Source organism: Urocampus carinirostris, chromosome 16 (genome assembly GCF_059441175.1).
Source record: "Urocampus carinirostris isolate Australia breed hairy pipefish chromosome 16, RoL_Ucar_1.0, whole genome shotgun sequence".
Taxonomy (NCBI): Eukaryota; Metazoa; Chordata; class Actinopteri; order Syngnathiformes; family Syngnathidae; genus Urocampus; species Urocampus carinirostris.
In genome coordinates, this window is record NC_142364.1 from 14,916,454 (window position 1) to 14,934,803 (window position 18,350).

General features: G+C 40.4%; 1 protein-coding gene across 1 annotated transcript in view; it reads left to right on the plus strand.

Annotated features, from left to right (window-relative positions):
• The window catches only part of LOC148350368 (tenascin-like), a 44,080-nt gene that overhangs the window by 12,643 nt on the left and 13,087 nt on the right, over positions 1–18,350 (plus strand). The window contains 5 exon segments of the mRNA XM_088355984.1: positions 10,459–10,572; positions 13,517–15,179; positions 15,678–15,941; positions 16,041–16,156; positions 16,775–16,928. Of these exon segments, the coding sequence (XP_088212110.1) occupies positions 13,553–15,179; positions 15,678–15,941; positions 16,041–16,156; positions 16,775–16,928 (2,161 nt within the window). The 5' untranslated portion in view covers positions 10,459–10,572; positions 13,517–13,552.

Here is an 18,350-nt window from a genome sequence, read left to right on the forward strand (position 1 = left end):
GTGGTGATACTATTGTCCGTTTAGATCAGAGGTGGACTACCCGGTCCCCAATGGCTGAATGTCCTGCATGGTTTTGAAAGTTTCTTTTCTTCAAATCAGGTGATTCCAACCACCAGGATTGGTAACAATCTCAGTTGAAAAATCTCGAGTTGAAAAAGAGTAACCTCTAAAAACATGCGGGACTCAAGAACTGGTTTGCCCATATCTGTTTTACAGTGTTTACTTAGAAAATATCATGGACAGCGCAACTTCTGGAACATGATACCAATGATATACCTATGGGATCATGATACTGCCTGGACAAGGAAGAGTTTACATCAAAAGTATCAAACATTTTGTAGTTCTTTTGGTATTGGACTTGATTCTCTTCTAATTTTCAGATTATTGCATTGTCTCTGTATTAGATTCCATGTAAAAACAGTGATATTTTTCCCTAATTACTCAATCAACTGATTCAAGTATACATGACATAAGTAGGTTGTATAATGATACAATGAGATGTGATATTTCTATTGTTTGAAACTTTTTGGGGGGTGGGCTTCGGCTCTCATTGGGTCTCATCTGGCCCTCGTGGCTCGCTTGTTCGGTTGCGATACATCCAATCCCATTTCATAAATTTACATGTGAAAACGCGTTGTCGTTCCAGGTTTTATGGACTGAATTGTTGCTAGAGAGTAACTAGGAGTAGGATGAGTTGGATGATTGCTCTGTGACCTTTATTATATCGGGTGTGTTTTTCAACTGCTCCTCTCCAAGAATCTGACCCTTTTTGTAGAAGCTGCATAGTTAAAGAGAATTTGGGTAAATATTTCATTAAAGTCCAGATGGAAAAGAGAATGACTGAATGAGCTGTCTATGGGTGCAAATCTTTCCAATACAATGCTCGGCCAAGCGAGTTGAAGTGCTTGCTCAATTGTTTTACTTCAAGTAAAAATGTGCAGATTTTAAAATATACTTAAATGTAGTTTACTGCAAAGTACGCAGTGCATGATGGAGTTTTTTGGTTGAAAGTCTTTCAGAAATATGTATTTAAACATAACGCAAGTAGACAGATGGCATGATAATACTCATACACATTTTATTTATCTTTTATGGAAAAAATATTGAGACAATTAGTGTTCAGACTCGACTTTGTGTATTAGCCTTCCCACTAGTGGGGAATAAACATTTTTGCATCTGCCTATACGAGTCTTTATCCAATACCTTGGCAATGCATGAGGAAAAAAGGATATCCTGTTTCACCAATACTGTATGTGTTTATATGGATACAAATATATCTATCTACTATCTACCCTCGTGATATCCCTCAAGAGGGGTGACCAACAGCAAGACAAAAACATACAAAAACAAAGAAAATAAAAAAGGGAAAAAGTAGCAGAAAACACACAAACACATTTTTGGAGGGACCATGGCCAACCCTAATGCCCAAACACCCAAACAAGTTAAGCACCTCTGCACCTAAGTTGGTCATGCCTTTGTCCCTCCAGATGAAACGGGACACAAGAAAGCGGCCATGTCACTCGGGTCAGTGTGACACAACACACTCTTCTGTTCAACAGCAGGGCCCGACAGTTTTCACCGGTTTACCCCTACCGCATCATATTGGTGCCCAGCCTATCCCGTAGAACGCGTCCAAAGAACCCACTATCCTTTCACAACACCTCTCCACTCATTCCTATCACCAACAAGAGCTCTAGCTTCCACTATATTTAGACCTCTTTCATGCAGCGCACTCATAACACCATCTATCCATGTCCATCGCGGCCTTCCTCTTGGTCTCTTTCCATTTACTTCTGCTCTGTAGATCCTCTTCAACATTCGCTCCTCATCCATCCTCTCCATGTGTCCAAACCAACCGAGTACCCTCTTCAAAATAAATGCTAACATTTATATGTACTTGTTATTTGATTTTAAATGAATTAATTATTTTTTCTTAATGTAAAATGTATTAATAAATCATTATTTAAAATTGGCTCTGAAACACTGAGAATTATAGCAGAGTAATATATTTTCTCCAGTTTTTAACACAAAAAAAACACAAAATACCAAAGTGTTTTTTTAAGTGATAATTACTAAAAAATATGCTCAAAAATTGTGAATACATAAAATTCACAACTAAGGTACACTAGGGACAAAGGTGGCAAAAAACACAATAAATGTCAAAATTGTGTTCGGTGGACCAGATTTAAAAGCCCGATGCGCCTTGTGTGGCCTGCGGCCTGTAGTTTGCCAACCCGTGCACAAAAATGAAGACCATCTCGATAGGCACTGAAGATTTAAATATTGTAATTACCGCATTTGTTTGTGTATAACGTCCTTTTTTTCCTAAAAAAGTACACAAAGTTTGGGTGTGCTTTATACACAAGGTTTTACGGTATTATAGTACTATATTTGTGCGAAAATTAATCCGTCGAATAATATCGCAGACCGCATTGGCAAAACATTGAATGCAACCCGGTTCACAACAGTGAGAGCATTGAGTCTTAAACACTGGACCAGCTACTTGACCCGTTTTTGCCCATCGACCAGGCTCCAATGGCCCATCCCAGCAACTCCACTCGTTTCCGCATTCCGACCACGCTCCTCCTGCCCAACGAGCACCGGATCGCTGTTGTTTGTTTCCCCGCACCTGACTTCCTCGATTCTCCAATAAAGCTTTGTGTGAAACGTTACGCGTTTGGGTATACCCTCTGTTCTGGTTCTGACAGGTCAAGCTAGAAAACCCTCTAATATGGCAGAAACAATTTTGCAAAGAAGAGTGGCCCAAAATTCCTCCACATCGTTGTGCAAGACTCCTTACCAATTATCGCAAACATTTGATTTCGGTTATCGCTGCCAAAGGTGGCCCAACTCAGTATTAGGATCAGGAGGCAATTACTTTTTTACATAAGGCCAGAAAGGTTCGGATTTTTTTTCAGCCTTAATAAAAATTCAAAAGTGCATTTTGTATTTCCTTGGGTTATCTCTGCGTGACATTAAAATTGGTTTTGATGATGTGAGTGATCTCATCTCTCATCTCATCTCATTTGCTCCACCGCTTATCCTCAGTAGGGTCGCGGGGGTGCTGGAACCCATCCCAGCAATCATTGGGCAGTGGGCAGGGGACACCCTGAACTGGTTGCCAGCCAATCGCAGGGCACACAGGGACAGACAACTCGCTCGCTCATCCACACCTAGGGACAATTTGGACCCGCCAATCCACCTGAAATGCATGTCTTTGGAATGTGGGAGGAAGAAAACGGAGAAAACCCACGCAAGCACGGGGAGAAACTTACAAACTCCGCACAGGAAGTCCGGTAGATGGATTTGAACCCACACAGGAGGTTCCCAAGACCTTAGAACTGTGCCGTACACGCGCTAACCACTGCGCCGCCGTGCTGCCCTGATGTGAGTGATAAATATGCAAAAAAATACAGAAATCAGTAAGGGGGCAATTACTTTTTCATGGCACTGTACTCAATAGAGAAAATGTTTAACAAATCGCCCTACCTTTAAGTGACAATTACTAAAAAACATCCTTAAAAGAATTGTGAATACCAGTACATAAAATACTCAACGAAGGTACACTTGGGACAAAAGTGATAACAAAACTTGGTACCGTATATAAAAACAGTGTGACAATGAGATCAAATGGAATTCGTTATACACGAATAAATACTCAAGTACAGCGACCGTATAAAAAGCACTTGTCCATTGTTTTTTTCCACTCCACAACTATTTATGTAGTGGTCCAGTGGTTTTGGATCCCAACACTGACTCGCTGGCTGAGGGGCAGGGCGCTGCTAAGGCATGAGCTCATCTCTTGTCACCACCCGAGGGTTGCTCAGCGCCCGGGGACGTTTTATTGGTTACACATGACAGCCCGGGCCTAACCTACGACCTGTCAGGGAGTCTGTTGGCTTTTGAACCGCGGGGGTCCTCAGGGTTCATGGCCTTGTTTTACGACCGAAAGAGGGCTCACAACAAAACCCCCCTCGGTTTTAGTGTTGTATCTGCTTCTTATTTGAGACGGTTCGGTTACTGCCGCTTGAAATCACTTGTTTGTACTGTAAAAAGTAGTAAAAATGGTGGGAAAAAATAAGAAATGTTATGATCAATTTGAATATTTTTGCGTTCTGTTAACAGGAAAATGTTCCTTTTCAGTATTCATCTAATTTCACTACAGGCAAAATGACCCGGTGGTGCCGGGCTGATAGAAGGTTGGATTAGGCTGCTTGGAAACAGTGGTTGGTGGTTGGGAGCTGCAGTACCCAATTTGGCCGCCAGAGGGCATTAGAGATCCCACAAATCAGACTTACAAAAGCAGATGTGTATCTTTTTTTTTTTTTTTTTACTATTCATTAGGGGCGCCTTGACACAATACCTAAAGACACTCGCACTGGCCCGAAGTACCTCTGTGTAAATTTTCACGAAAATGGGTTCAGCTTTTTCGGAGCCTATAAAGCACATACACACACGCACTCACGCACACAAAATTAGGATTTATAAAGTGATTAGATGAGATTAGATTAGATTGAAAAACGGATTAGATTAGATAGATAGATTAGATCATCTTAAAATCTGACAAAATAATACTCAAAAATTTGAGAAAAATTAAAATTTATTGCACAAAGAATGAGTAAACATATTTGCCAACGGTACATGAAAACAAATTTGGCAGGGTGGTGCAAAGTTTTTTGATGTGTTGTTAAAATGTTTTTGTATTGTTTTATTAATTTCAACAATATAAACGGATGTTTACTGTAATTTTATTTATTTTCCAGTTTGGTGTTTTTTTTAATTGAATTTTCTCTTTTTATTAGCATTTTGTATTTGGATTTTTATACTTGATATTCATTATGCTTTTTTGATTGTCATAAATCTCCTTTATGTTTATGTTGTGAGTTATTTTACTGTTACTATGTTATATAATAGTATTCCTATCATTAAGTGTTGATCTATTATTTGAACTGTTTTATTTTATTCAATTTAAATGTGGGTTGCGTCGTTTGAGGTGTCTTCAAAAAAGGAGACTTTTTTCCCAATTAATTATGTGTTAACAATGCTCAATTGAGTTCAAAGAGTCCTTATAAATAAATTCTACTGCTCTTTTCTGCTTTTATTGTACTTTTTGCAAAACAGTCCAGGCTGGAGAACACATAGGTAGAAGGAAAGGGAGAAACGTGAGTGAGTTTTTTTTATTAGTGTAGTATGAAAATGGCAAAAAGAAGCAAAGGCCTGTCTCAAGTACAGTACAGATGCCAACCCAAACCTAAGAAAGAGAAAAAAATATATAGAGTTTATTCAAGGGCATCTAATAAATGCACCTACTTGCACACACAACATAAGGAGCTTGACACAGGCTGCAATAATGACACAAGCCATACATTCCATACATCTACCCAAAGTATATTAATGGCTATTATTTGATCTTTCACTTGCGTTTTTTATTTTTGGGGCTTGTGTTGGTTTTCCGACATGTTTGAAACTTTAAAGTGGGGTGTGTAATTTGAAGTGTCCTTAAAATGTTAAAAATAAAATGTTTTCTCGATTAAGTAAGCATTAAAAATGCCCAAATGAGTTCAAAGAGCCTTTAAGATTTTTTTTCCACTGTGCTTGTATGCTTTCATCTTATTTTTCTCATCGGTGTTCCAGCCATGGAGCGCATTAGGCTGGGGGAGAGGAGGCAGGGGGTAGGAGAGAGATTTCATATGCATGCTCGCGGTTTTCCTTTTTTCAAAATGAAAATGGTAAAAGTAAAGAAAATACTGTTTCCAAATGCCAACTAGAACCCCAAAAATTGTTAAAAATGAACAGTTTATTCGAGTGCGTCTAAGAGTGAAACATTCCTGCAAACGGCATACAAGCAGCTTGACAGAGGCCACAATGATGATTTCAACCAGAGGATGGCGTCAGCAAGTAGAATATTTTCAAGTTAAAGACACCACCTTTAAGCAATAAGCAAATGCTAGCATGAAAATACTGAACAGAAAATTATTCATTTTGCAACCGTTTCCCGTTTAGCGCTTTTTGAAAACATAGCATCTTAGCATTGGACTAGTAGCTAGTGTCGTTACTTTTTTGCTCCGGGCTATGTTCTGCTTTTAAAGCGTGTGACCCGTTTCCCTGCTTCGACTGGCGTCACCGAAGCCCGCGGAGAGCGTTTGACTTGATGAAGGGTGACACGGCGACTGCAAATTCAGATTGCCCCGGCTCGTTTTTCAAACGCATAGCGCGTTTTACTGCATAAAGCTAATAAAATCCAGACATGTTGTTTGCCTTGCATTCGCTGGCCCTCACACAATGAAAAGTGACAAATCCACTTAATCTACTTTTTTATGGCCGATTTAAGAGTCTGATGATCAAATGAGGATTTACTTAGCGGGGTGTCTTCTGCGCTAACACAAAGCAGACATGGTAGAAACTAAAGCTAATTGTTGCCCCTAATCATATTAAGATGAACAACGCAGTGGCATCTGGTGGTCTGGAGTTGCGACTGGCTAAATCGCACGGTCCTTTATTGACCCTCTCTCGTTCATTTCTGAGTTCTTGTCCAAAGCCCGGACTCAGCAAAATATCATAACATTCCAAATGGATGAGGCTATTAAAGATGCTAAAAGCTAAAGACGCATTATTGGAGGAATTGAGGAAAATGTTAAACAACAAGGAATCATTTTAAAAAGCTGAAAATTAAAGATGTTAAATTGTTTACAATATAACAACTAGTAAGATCTTAATTGAAGACGATAAATTGCCAGTGATGTGATTTGAATATGATAAAAGGTGTTTACAAAAAACTATATCAGGTAATTCAAGTATGCTTATTTTTCTTTGGTGATGACAAAACAACTGTGAAAATCCTTGAACTCATTCAATCACAGACATTTCTCTCAAATGGGCCAGCCAATTTTTGCTATTTGACTCTTTCTGGAAGGCCTAAAGAAAATTTAATTCTGTAGTTATACAGGCAAAGAACATTAAAAAGAAAGCATGATATCGTCTTTCATTAGAAAAAAAGTTTATTTCTAGCTTATACAATTTTGTAGTCAAAAACAGTTAAAAATGCCAAGTTACTTGTTTACATGAAAACATCTGAGAAAAAAAGCTCTTTGTTAGAGGATGGCAATTCATTTTCACTTCGGTGCTTTTTTGCATATGTGATACCTCCAATATCTAAACAATCCTTTCTATAAACACAAGAGCATTTTATTGAAAGAACACTGATCTTTTGTATGAACGATGCATGAACTTTGCATGAACTTCTTAAACGTGTGACATGGTCAAACATTTTTTTGGTGATTGCGATCCTGCGGACGTGCACTAAACGTCATCCCTCTCTGACCAGACTGTCACCTTTTTTAGAAATGGTAAATGGTCTGCATTTATATTGCACTTTTCAAGTCAACAAAGACCTCCCTAAGCGCTTTACAATGTGCTTCACACTTACCCATTCACACTCACACACCAATAGGGAGTCAGTCATGCAAGGCGCCTACCAGCTTATTGGGGGCATTAGGGATTCAGTGCCTTGCCCAAGGACACTTCAACATACAACACGGAGGAGCGGGGTATCGAACCTGCGACCTCTTGATCCCAAGACAAGCGCTCTACCTCATAAGCTAATGCCGCCCTAGAAAGAAAAAAGCTCTGCTCAAGTGTTAAGTACCTGTACTCATCCATAGCTTCGCCACTCCCACCACACTGCTTTACTACACCATCTCGAACACTGAATACAGGAAGCAACACTTGGAACTCGGGCCTCCTCGATATGTGGAAGATCTGATCAAAGCCACTCCTGCCATCTAACAGTAATTTATCATACTGAAATTAGCACGTCAGCCCCATGGTACAGAGGTCCAGGGTTCAATTTAAGTTTCTGGTCTACCCGGTGTGGAGTTTGTATGTTCTCTCCATACCTGCGTGGGTTTGCTCCGGGCACTCCGGTTTTGTCCCACATTCCAAAAACATGCATGTCAGGTGGCGACTTTTACACTCGTTCTTTCTGGATTCATCAAAGACATTAACTTATCTTTGACATCAACAAAAAAGTTATCACAAGGAACGAGAATTTTTCTGTTCACAAAACACTAATTATCGAGTGTGTTAAGTTGGATTTGTTGCCTTTGAGGATTGAAGAAATAAAATTGTCTATGCAATTGTCTATGCTTGAATTAAAAAAATTAAAATAATAGTTAAATGGTTAGTGCATCAGCCCCAGGGTGCAGAGGTCCAGAGTTCAATTCCAGATACCAGTCTTGCCTTGCGGAGTTTGAATATTCTCCCTTTGACTGCATGGGTTTCCCCCAGGCACTTTTACATTTAATTTTAGCACTAATGTTAGGAACAAGGCAAAATTGATTGGCGTGTCCAAATTGTCCCTTGGTATGATTGAGCGGGTGAATTGTTTGGGTCTGTGCGCTCAGCGACTGGCAGACAACCAGTTCAGGTGTCTCCTGCCCACTTCCCAAAGAAGACTGGAATGGGCACACCAGCGACCCTTGTGATGAATAACAGTGCAGAAAATGGATAAATGGATGTACATCACAGGACTTTTGGGAATGTAAACATTCTTTAAACAGGTTTAAACCTGGATTTAAACCAAGCGGGCCTTCCGTATGCCAGTGATCACATTACATGCATGTTTATTTTCGCCAAAAGTATTCAGACGTGTCGTTAACAAACACTTTACTCAACTCCCTTTTCATCCATGATAGACTTTCCCATGAATAGGAAGGAAACGAAGGCCTCCTCCGCTTTGACTCGGAGTTAATGTGGGCAGATGCGGAACAAGCGAAATATGACATCACTTTCCTACTTTTTTTGCGCTCTCTCTCCCAGTCGACCGCAAGCGCTGCTCGCTCACTCTGGCTGCGGCTGCTCATGGAGCGGGCGGACGAGGGAGTAACGCTATTAACAGTCGGGAGTGTGGAGGCAGCGATGATATATGTACCAGAGTCTGCAACAACACAAATGAGAAAAGCATCGGGGCTGTGCATCTAACATGTTCTCAATCATGTTACATTCTGCAGATAACTGTGGTTAATTGTTGAATTCCTACAAACAAAGAAGTTGCAACGGGCTATACCGTATTTTCCGTACTATATGGTGCACCAAAAAAAAACTAATTCCCTAGAAATGTGAAAGTACACCTTATAGTGCGGATAAAATTGGGAAAACGTAACCATATTTGTGCAATTATTGATCAATCTATAAATGTTATCGCTGACCACAATTGCATAACAATGGCGTCCACAGGAATCGAACCGAATTGAATAGTAAGGGCACCAAATCCTATTCACCAGGCGGATCGGGACATGGATAGTTCTTCACAATTGCGAAACATTGAATGAAAATAGCAACGGGAATCGAACCTGAATCACGGCAGGGAGCGTGCCAGTTCCAATATACTAGACCACTTGGGATTCAGACAACACAATAAAAGGTATTAGTGCTCATCTTGTCATCACACTATTTTTAGTCAAAGTTTCAGATATAGTAGATAATTCTGTTCACTTTTTCAGCTGAAACTAAGCATTGTAAGTGAAAAAACATTTAAAATATGTGCAGTCATGCGTTTATTCATATATTTCATCACAGCTGAATTACTTCTCACAATGCCTTCTTCTTCATTCTGTTCAGAATGAGCAAATTACACCCCACAATGCACTCAACTTCATTCAGTTCAGAATCTTATGAGCTTCGTAAAGACTATGTCGACGATACAATACTGTATTTCAGTGGTACCACAGACTCCTTTAATGCCTGGCAAAATTCTCGCAGCTCAGCAATTTGGTGCCTTGACTAAAAATAGTGTGAAGCTGAGATGAAACCTAATGCCAAGTGGATAGAATCTGGCACACTCCATGCCAAGGTCTAGGTTTGATACCTGTTGCATCCTATTTTATGCAAATGTATGCAGTTGTGATCAGTGATATTTTCAAACTGATCATTTAATGCGTAAATACAGCACTTTTTAACTTTTTGTGCAACCCTAGCCCTTCACTGTTCACTGATCCCTTAACCGCCAGGGCCATTGGGACACCACTTCTCATAGTGTGTCTTGGGAAAGTTCTCCAAGTTTCTTTGGTTATGGGTTTGCTCTCCCATATGAAACAGATAATACCGGTTAATAGTAGAAGGAGAGGCCTTCTGATCTGAAACAGAAACAGCAATTTCATTATTTGATCTCTGTTGTTTTTCGGTTTGTCTTCAGATAATAAGCTGGACCCCAGCATTTACTGTAGCGTTAATTCAGTGCGCCTTATATTCCAGTGCGCCTTATATATGAAAACATTTTTTTTTTAAGTGTTTTTTGGGGGTGCCCCATAACGTGCGGAAAATACGGTAGTCAGTTATTAGGGAGCAGACAATGAGAGAAGGCAGCTAGGGAGGGGTGACGCTTGGAGTGTGGAGGCAGCGGCTCTCTGACCTCACTTTCAAAAAGACATTCACTCCCTCTCTCCACCTCAATTTCTGCAGTTGGCTCTCAGCGGCGAAGCAGCCGAGCGGCCGATCGACACCTTGCCGAAAGGCATCATGCTGTTGTTGTCGGCATCTCCCGTGCGTATGTGAGGGACTCTCAGCGGCTGAACGGTAAGACGGCGATTATTTCCTTGCAAATAAATAAATAAGGATCAGTACAACAATCCGTTCAACATGTTTTTATGCTACAGTAAAACAAATTGAACAGAAGGTATACAACTCTGGAAGGTGGTTCTCAATGTACTGGGTCCGGTCTACCAGGGGTCTAACAATTAGAACTTTCTTCACGTAACATTATTGCAAGTTTATCCATAGGCAAAAAATGTTGTTTTTTAGAAATCAAATGGAAAAGTGAACAGTTTGAAAAACACGAGGTTTTACGGTAGTATATTACCCTACTTGTGCAAAGATTGAGCAGTCGAAGAATATCGCTGACCCCATTCGCAAATCATTTGATACAATGGGAATAGAACCCAGGTCGTGGCAGTGAGAGAGTCAAATAGACTACTAGACCAACAGTGATCTAGATAAAATACGAACAGGCATGATATTTTATCAGACTTTGAAGGACATTAAATAAATACATTATACATTTTAAGTTGGTATTGTATTGTTAGTTTAACGCTGTTAATAATGGCCTCACGTATTCAATAATGTTTGTCACTTACAATGCTTAGTTTGAGCTGAGAAAAAGTGAAACAATTTTATACATATTTTCAATCAAATATTAGGGGTATGTAATATACACGAGTGCGCATTATACATTGTTTATGACATTGTATATACTTATTATAATTATGATTTTTATATTTATATTATTTTATTTTATTATTTATGATTTTGAAGTTATATATTTTTCATTGAGTGTATCTTAAATTTAGATATTAAAGTACAGTGTTCCTCAAGGTACATGGAATAATTCCCAAATATCTTAAATTTCTTAAAATAATGCTAAAACATTTTTATTTTTTTTATTTTTTTGCTAACTTTTCATACTGAGTGCATGTTGAGTTTTCTACAAGAAAACTTTTTAAAGATATAGTTAGTATTCAAATGTTGTGTTTTACAATAAATAAATATGCTTCTTGTTTTCATTTTTGCCTTTCATTTTCAATCAAAATCAGATTCAGGAATTAAGACGATCTGGAAATCATTGGATCCTAAGATCCCAAGAAGACACAATTAATTTTTCAGTGTCTAATGTTTTTGAGTCACTGCTAAATGTTGACTGTGGCACACACAGATGAGATGGTAAAGTGAAGACATAATGAGCTTCTGAGTCCATTAGCACAGCTTAAGTGGAACTACAATCTGGTTTATTGTGGTTTGGAAGTTAGCTCTCAACTCCATTGCGCTTATAAAATGGGGTATGTTGCGACCGCAGTTTATTTTTTTGTGCCTTTATAGTTTGTTGAACGTATTATGGTTTTACTTTTCTTTTTTTGGTCACAAACGTTATGTAAAAAGTGGGGAAATGGACAAACACTGTTCTACATGTGACAAGCATTTGACATTTTCTTCATGAAAATTCAAGACTTTATTTAAAAAGTCATAAATCTAAGCCAAATTCAGGCAAAATAAACAGACTAGGTTTTCTAAAAGCATTTTCTTTAAGGATTTACAATGAGCAATCTTGGATTTTCTGGAAATGGCCTGTTTCCTATGGGTGACAACAATCTCTCAAATGTATTCTTCAAAAAGGATTGAAATTTTGAAATGAAAATTTAAATTCTGAATTTTTTTGCACACACAATGCGACTAAATAATTTTAAGACAACTGTATACCAGGTAAGTTCTTGCAATTCATCAATTTCTGGTAAATGTCACAAAGTATGGTCCTGGATGGATTCCCTCCAAATAACCTCTATTTAAAAAGCCGCTTTTTGCTTTACAACTTTAGAGAAGCATCCCATCATTAAGGCATGACCCACCGCTGTTACTACTGTAACCAGTCACAGTGGAAGCCCTTAGAACGGTGTCCTTTGGAATTTGTTTAACTTCTGAATAGAGAAAACTGCCTATTCCATATCCATCATAAATCTGAATAATCACCAAATAGTACGGTAGTACTGACACATCCATGTTTTTGTTTGTTTCAGAATAAAATGTTTGGCCGGGTGTGCTTTCAGTCATTTAAACGGCATTGTTCAAGTCCAGAACCTGCGTACCAACAGTATCCATTAAAGTTTGACGGCACTTGGACGGAAATGTAAAAATCTGTTAATAAGGTGTTACTTTGCCTCCCTAAATGGTATCCAGATGACTTGGAGATCCGACTCCGTGGATTGTAAATCAAGATGCCTGATCAGGCTTTTCTCACAGAAAAAATACACTGCTCAAGTCCAGTTATAGTAGGTCCGACATTCTCGACTTCCCGTTTCCAGGCTGGAAAGTTCTCGACTGCCTGCCAGAGTGTGGGAAGCGACAGCAATCTCTGGATTCTAGCTTACTGACGTTGAACCGCTCTATGTCTGCTTTTTATGCATTGTTAGCCTTATAAACTTGTAATTTTAGCCAATACCAGTCTTGTACATGCTTTTCATCTTAAATGATGCAGAGTATTCACCAGGAGAGGAAAACATGTAGATTTAAAACAGTATTGCAGTAATCTTTTTTTTTTGACCAATCATGTCTCACGCACATGTGTCACCCACTTAATTTAAACTTCACATTGCACTCAACCAGATATGCAGATTGCGGACCTTGTTCAAGCCAAGCCAACCTTGCTTTTAGAGACAGAGGTCCAGGAAACAATAAGGTGAAAAAAGCCAAGGCAATAAATTCCAGACAGACCGAAAGAGAGGCTCCAGCTGCATACCTGCATTCAAAGCATCGACTGTTTCTAGAAAAATACCAGTAGTGTTTAGCGAGGCAACATGGGGAGAATAGTCAGATATTCCGTCAATCAGTGTGACAGATTTACCATGGTGGCACATATGGGTTCATCAGATGGTTCACATTTTCATGACAATGGTTTCCAAGACGCCTGAAAATGGTTTGAATTATTTTCAAGAGCATAGTCCTTCTACAAATGTTTTTTGTCTTTCTGTTGTAGAACCATCTACTTCGCCCAGTCTCAAGGCAACTCATCATGGCCTCTAAAGCTCTCATAATCTTCTTCCTCGCAAGTTCCCTGCTCAGTTTTTCAGCGGCCGGGCTGGTGAAAAAAATGGTCCGGCATCGCCGGCAGATGCTTCTGGAGCCCAACGTGACGTCAGCGGGCACAAACCAGCCTGTGGTTTTTAACCACGTCTACAACATCAACATCCCTGCCGGGCACTTGTGCTCCGTCGACCTGGATACCGCAGAAACCACAGCCGCGACCGAAACATCTGTTATCCCTGGGCAACACCTTTCCACAGACGGTGAGAGCCAGATCATCTTCACCCACCGAATCAACATTCCTCGCGGGGCGTGTGGCTGCGCCGCTGACCTGCCGCGAATCAGGGACCTGATGAGCCGCATTGAGATGCTGGAGGGCGAAGTGTTGGCATTGAGGAACCGGTGCGGGGGTAGGAAAGGCATCTGTTGCATTGCACATGCGGAAGGTAACATGATAACAGAACCTCCATGCGGCGGACACGGAAATTATAGCTTGGAAACATGCGAATGCTTGTGTGAAACTGGCTGGAAAGGAAACAACTGCACTGAGCCAGAGTGTCCTGAGGGTTTCTTCGGAGATGACTGCTCTCGCAGCATCTGCTCGGAAAACTGCAAAAGTCACGGGAAATGCGAGGAGGGCAAGTGTGTCTGCAAAGAACCCTGGACCGGTTCAGACTGCTCTGAAATGGTCTGCCCAAAGGATTGCTTTCTTCGCGGGCTTTGCGTAAATGGAACCTGCCACTGTGAGCCGGGATTTTCCGGGGAGGACTGCGGAAAGATCACTTGTCCTGCCGACTGCCACGGTAATGGCATCTGCGTTGACGGCCGCTGTGAATGTGCAGCAGGTTACAGTGGAGACGACTGCTCTCACCTAACCTGCCTAAACGACTGCAACGCCAGAGGCACCTGCTTCAACGGAATGTGCATCTGTGATGACGGGTATCAAGGCGACGACTGCAGCCAGCTGGCATGTCCCAACAATTGCAACAATCGAGGCCAGTGCATCAACGGGCGGTGTGCGTGCGATGTCGGCTTCCAAGGAGACGACTGTGGCCAGATTTCATGTCCGAATGATTGCCTCCTGAGGGGGCGCTGCGTAAATGGGCAATGTGTGTGCCAGGAAGGTTTTGCCGCCGAAGACTGTAGCATCAGGACATGCCCGTCCAACTGCTATGGTCGTGGGGACTGCATTGAAGGCCGTTGCAAGTGTCACGCTGGTTACACCGGGGATGACTGTGCCCTGCTAAGCTGCCCCAATAACTGTCGAGATCGCGGGCGATGCCTCGACGGACAGTGTGTGTGTGATGAAGGCTTTACAGGGGAAGACTGTGGTCAGAAGGCCTGCCCTAATGACTGCCTTGGCCGAGGCCGCTGCGAAGACGGCATGTGCATTTGTCAGGAGGGGTACACTGGGCATGACTGCTCTCGGCTCACCTGTCCAGAGAAGTGCAACAACAGGGGGCGCTGCGTAAAGGAAAGATGCGAGTGCGAGAGCGGCTACCAAGGGGAGAGCTGCGCTGAGCGCAGCTGCCTCAATGGGTGTAACGACAGAGGACTCTGTGTTGAGGGTCGTTGCGTCTGCGATGAGGGGTACATCAATGTTGACTGCTCCGAGGGTAAGCTAAGTTTTCTCTTAAAGAAGACTCTAAGGCAGCTCTAAGGTTTCCCCTGACACCGAATCATAATCTTGCTACCCAATTTAATCCCATACATATTGAAATTCAGTCGCTTCCCACACTCAAAATATAAAAAAAGATTGAATATACAGACACTTTTTTGGAAAAAAAAAAAAGCCACTCAAAAACAAAAATATATGCTAAAGGGGATAATTTGCTTAGCATGTGACTTTGTTGGCACCTATTCTTAGTAATGCACATTTTGAAATGAACCCAATTATTGCAAATAATCTTGCTGACCCACAAGTTTTACAGTTTGAGTCTACCGTTCTCAATCGTTTTTCCTAATATATGGTTCCTTTTAAAAGTCACTCCCCACTGATCGCCCCAAAATGTATTCATGCACATAGTTTTTTTCTATCTTTGGCATTTCTTTCACTACTTCCAGATGTTTCTCTGGAGCTCCCATTAACTTGAAACTTTTTGTTTTTTTTCCAGTTTCTCCTCCAAGGAATCTCACCGTAGGTGAGGTCACCACAGAGACGGTGGACTTATCTTGGATCAACGATATGCTGGTGACCGAATACCTCATCACATATGTGCCAAGCCATCCAGGCTGGCCCCTTTTGAATTTTACTGTGACGGGAGATAAAACTACTGCCACAGTCAAGAAGCTAGAGGCTGGTTTAGAGTACCACATCAATGTATACGCTGTTCTAAGCAACAAGAAGAGTGTGCCAGTCAGCGCCAGGGTGGCCACAGGTAACAGTATGCACAAACAGATGTGCATTTCAAACTCCTTCTTTTAAACATTCAAATAAATGCTAAGGGAAAAAAATATTTTGGTTTGAATCCCTGCAGCTCTCCCACAGCCAGAAGGTCTGAAATTCACAGACGTAAGGGAGACCTCTATTGAGGTTGTTTGGGAGCAACTGAGTATTCCCTTTGATGGCTGGGAGATCTACTTCCGTAATATGGTGGGTCCCGTTTGAGAGTCTTAACATGATTTTACGAGCGTGAAGTGCTAGACCTGGCGTATTTTTCCGGGAAAGCTTTGCTCAGCAAAACATGGATTCATATTAGTCCCCAGCGTTTGATTTTGACATATGGAAAAGTATGGAAGACAGTTTTGATGTTGGGGTTGGTCCGCGGAAGGTTTGAATTTGAATCATGAATTACTGCAATGTGATTGGGGTATGTGGCCCTGTCTTCAAGACCAAGGTGGGACCAAGATTTAAACCGATTGTAATGAATCGAGACAATTTTAAAACTTCATGTTAAGATTTTGAAAAGCCAACAACAATTTGGGATAAAAACGAATAGGGTTAGAGATGGAGAGAAGACAAATGTTCTGAGGTTTTGAGACCAACTCAAAACTACATGTAGAAAAGTCTAAAATGGGTTAAGATGGAAGAAAAAGAAAAGTATTCTGAAGACATAAAACCAAGTCAAGATCAAAATGCTAAGGTTTGAGACAAAGTCAACACCAAAAGTTTTAACTGGAAATGTAAGAGGTTAAAATGCCTGCTGTGCAAATCGCCTTTACCTCCTGTGACTCGTTTTTGTGTATGTTTGTGTTTTTATTTAATATGAAGAAAGAAGAAAACGGAAAGGTGGTGAGCACAGTACCCTCGTCTCAAAATCGCTTCCTCCAGTCAGGCCTGGGGCCGGGTCAGGAGTATGAGGTGTCTATCAGTGTTTTAAAGAACAACACCAGGGGACCGCCAGTGATTCAACGAGTTACAACCAGTGAGTTTGGACAAAACTTGCTACTATATATAGCACTTTTTAGGTCACTGAAGGCTTCACAAAGAGCTTTTACAATGTGCTTCACACACACACTACACAATGATAGCGGCATCAGCCAAAAATGCAGACCACTTACCATTTACTCTCTCAAAAATAAAAAAAGGAAAAAAGTTGCGTGAATTCACTCAATTAGACGTGCGTATATTTGGGTAACTCAATTTACAGTAAATATATGTTGAGTCCTTTAAATAAACTACAGACTGTGAAGTTATTTTTTAACCCATTAAGTATGCAATCCCTGTTTTGTTAACTCTAAAGCAAAATTGTTTGCCCTTCATTGACCTTATTAATATTCAAAAAGCGAAGAACAAGGGCTTGGTTTTGGACATATTGCTTGCCAGAAATGGCTAATTTTTTCTGTTGGCGTCAATGATACTCTCTGGTTTATGATCCCATTGTTTCTGCCGTCTCTATTGTTCAAATGAATCAAAAATTCAAACATGGTCAACTTTGCCTATTTTTTACATTGTCACACCATTTCTAGGTGTTAAAAGATGTTATCAAGTCTATTTTAAAAAAGTAAAGTGCAAAAGCACAGATAGGTGTAAAATAACTGAAACAAATTTTCCCCATCAAGTACAGTATTTCCCACCATTACTTTAACCAAAGCAAAACAAATGAGATCTGCAAGGCCCTCATAATGTTTCCAGAGTAGCCTGTTGGCTTTCCTGTTCCACCATACATACATTAATATTTTTTCGCCTTCCATGCTTCACTATGCTTGAAATATATGCAAATGTCATGCCGCATGACGGAGTGTTTCGCTGGCGGCTTTCATTGATGTAGCACAGCATAAAGACATAGATCTTGGAATTAGCTTATTGGTTCAATGACGTTTTGTCCTACCTGAGCACTCCGTAGAGAATTTTGAAATTACTTAAGGTGATGCTAGAGTCTATAATCAGAACTTTGTCATTACTGGAAGTATTAACTGGGTCATTTCAATCAATGATTCTGTGTGTTTTTAAAAGTGCTCAATACATAAATCTTTAAGTCAAGTGGTAACCTTGACTCTTTAAAGTCTTGGTCTTGACTTAGTCTCACCCCATCAAAGTCACTGTCATTACTCCTTTAGTCTTGGCTTTCGTCTTCAAATTCTGTAGTCTGATTTTGACTTTTGAAAATCTCCCAAATTTACTTTTCCTAACGAAATAAATTCACATTTTTACTCCTTTATGTCTTGATTTTGTTCTCTACATTTCTAAAATATTTGGTTTTGAATTGTTACAATGAAAGGGTTGATCTTGGTCTCTGAAGTTTCTTTTTATTTAGTCAAAGAAGATATATAAAATTAAAAGGCAAACAAAACTGCAGGGTTAGCGTTTATCGTAACACAAGGTTTTTGTCTCAATGACTGAGTGG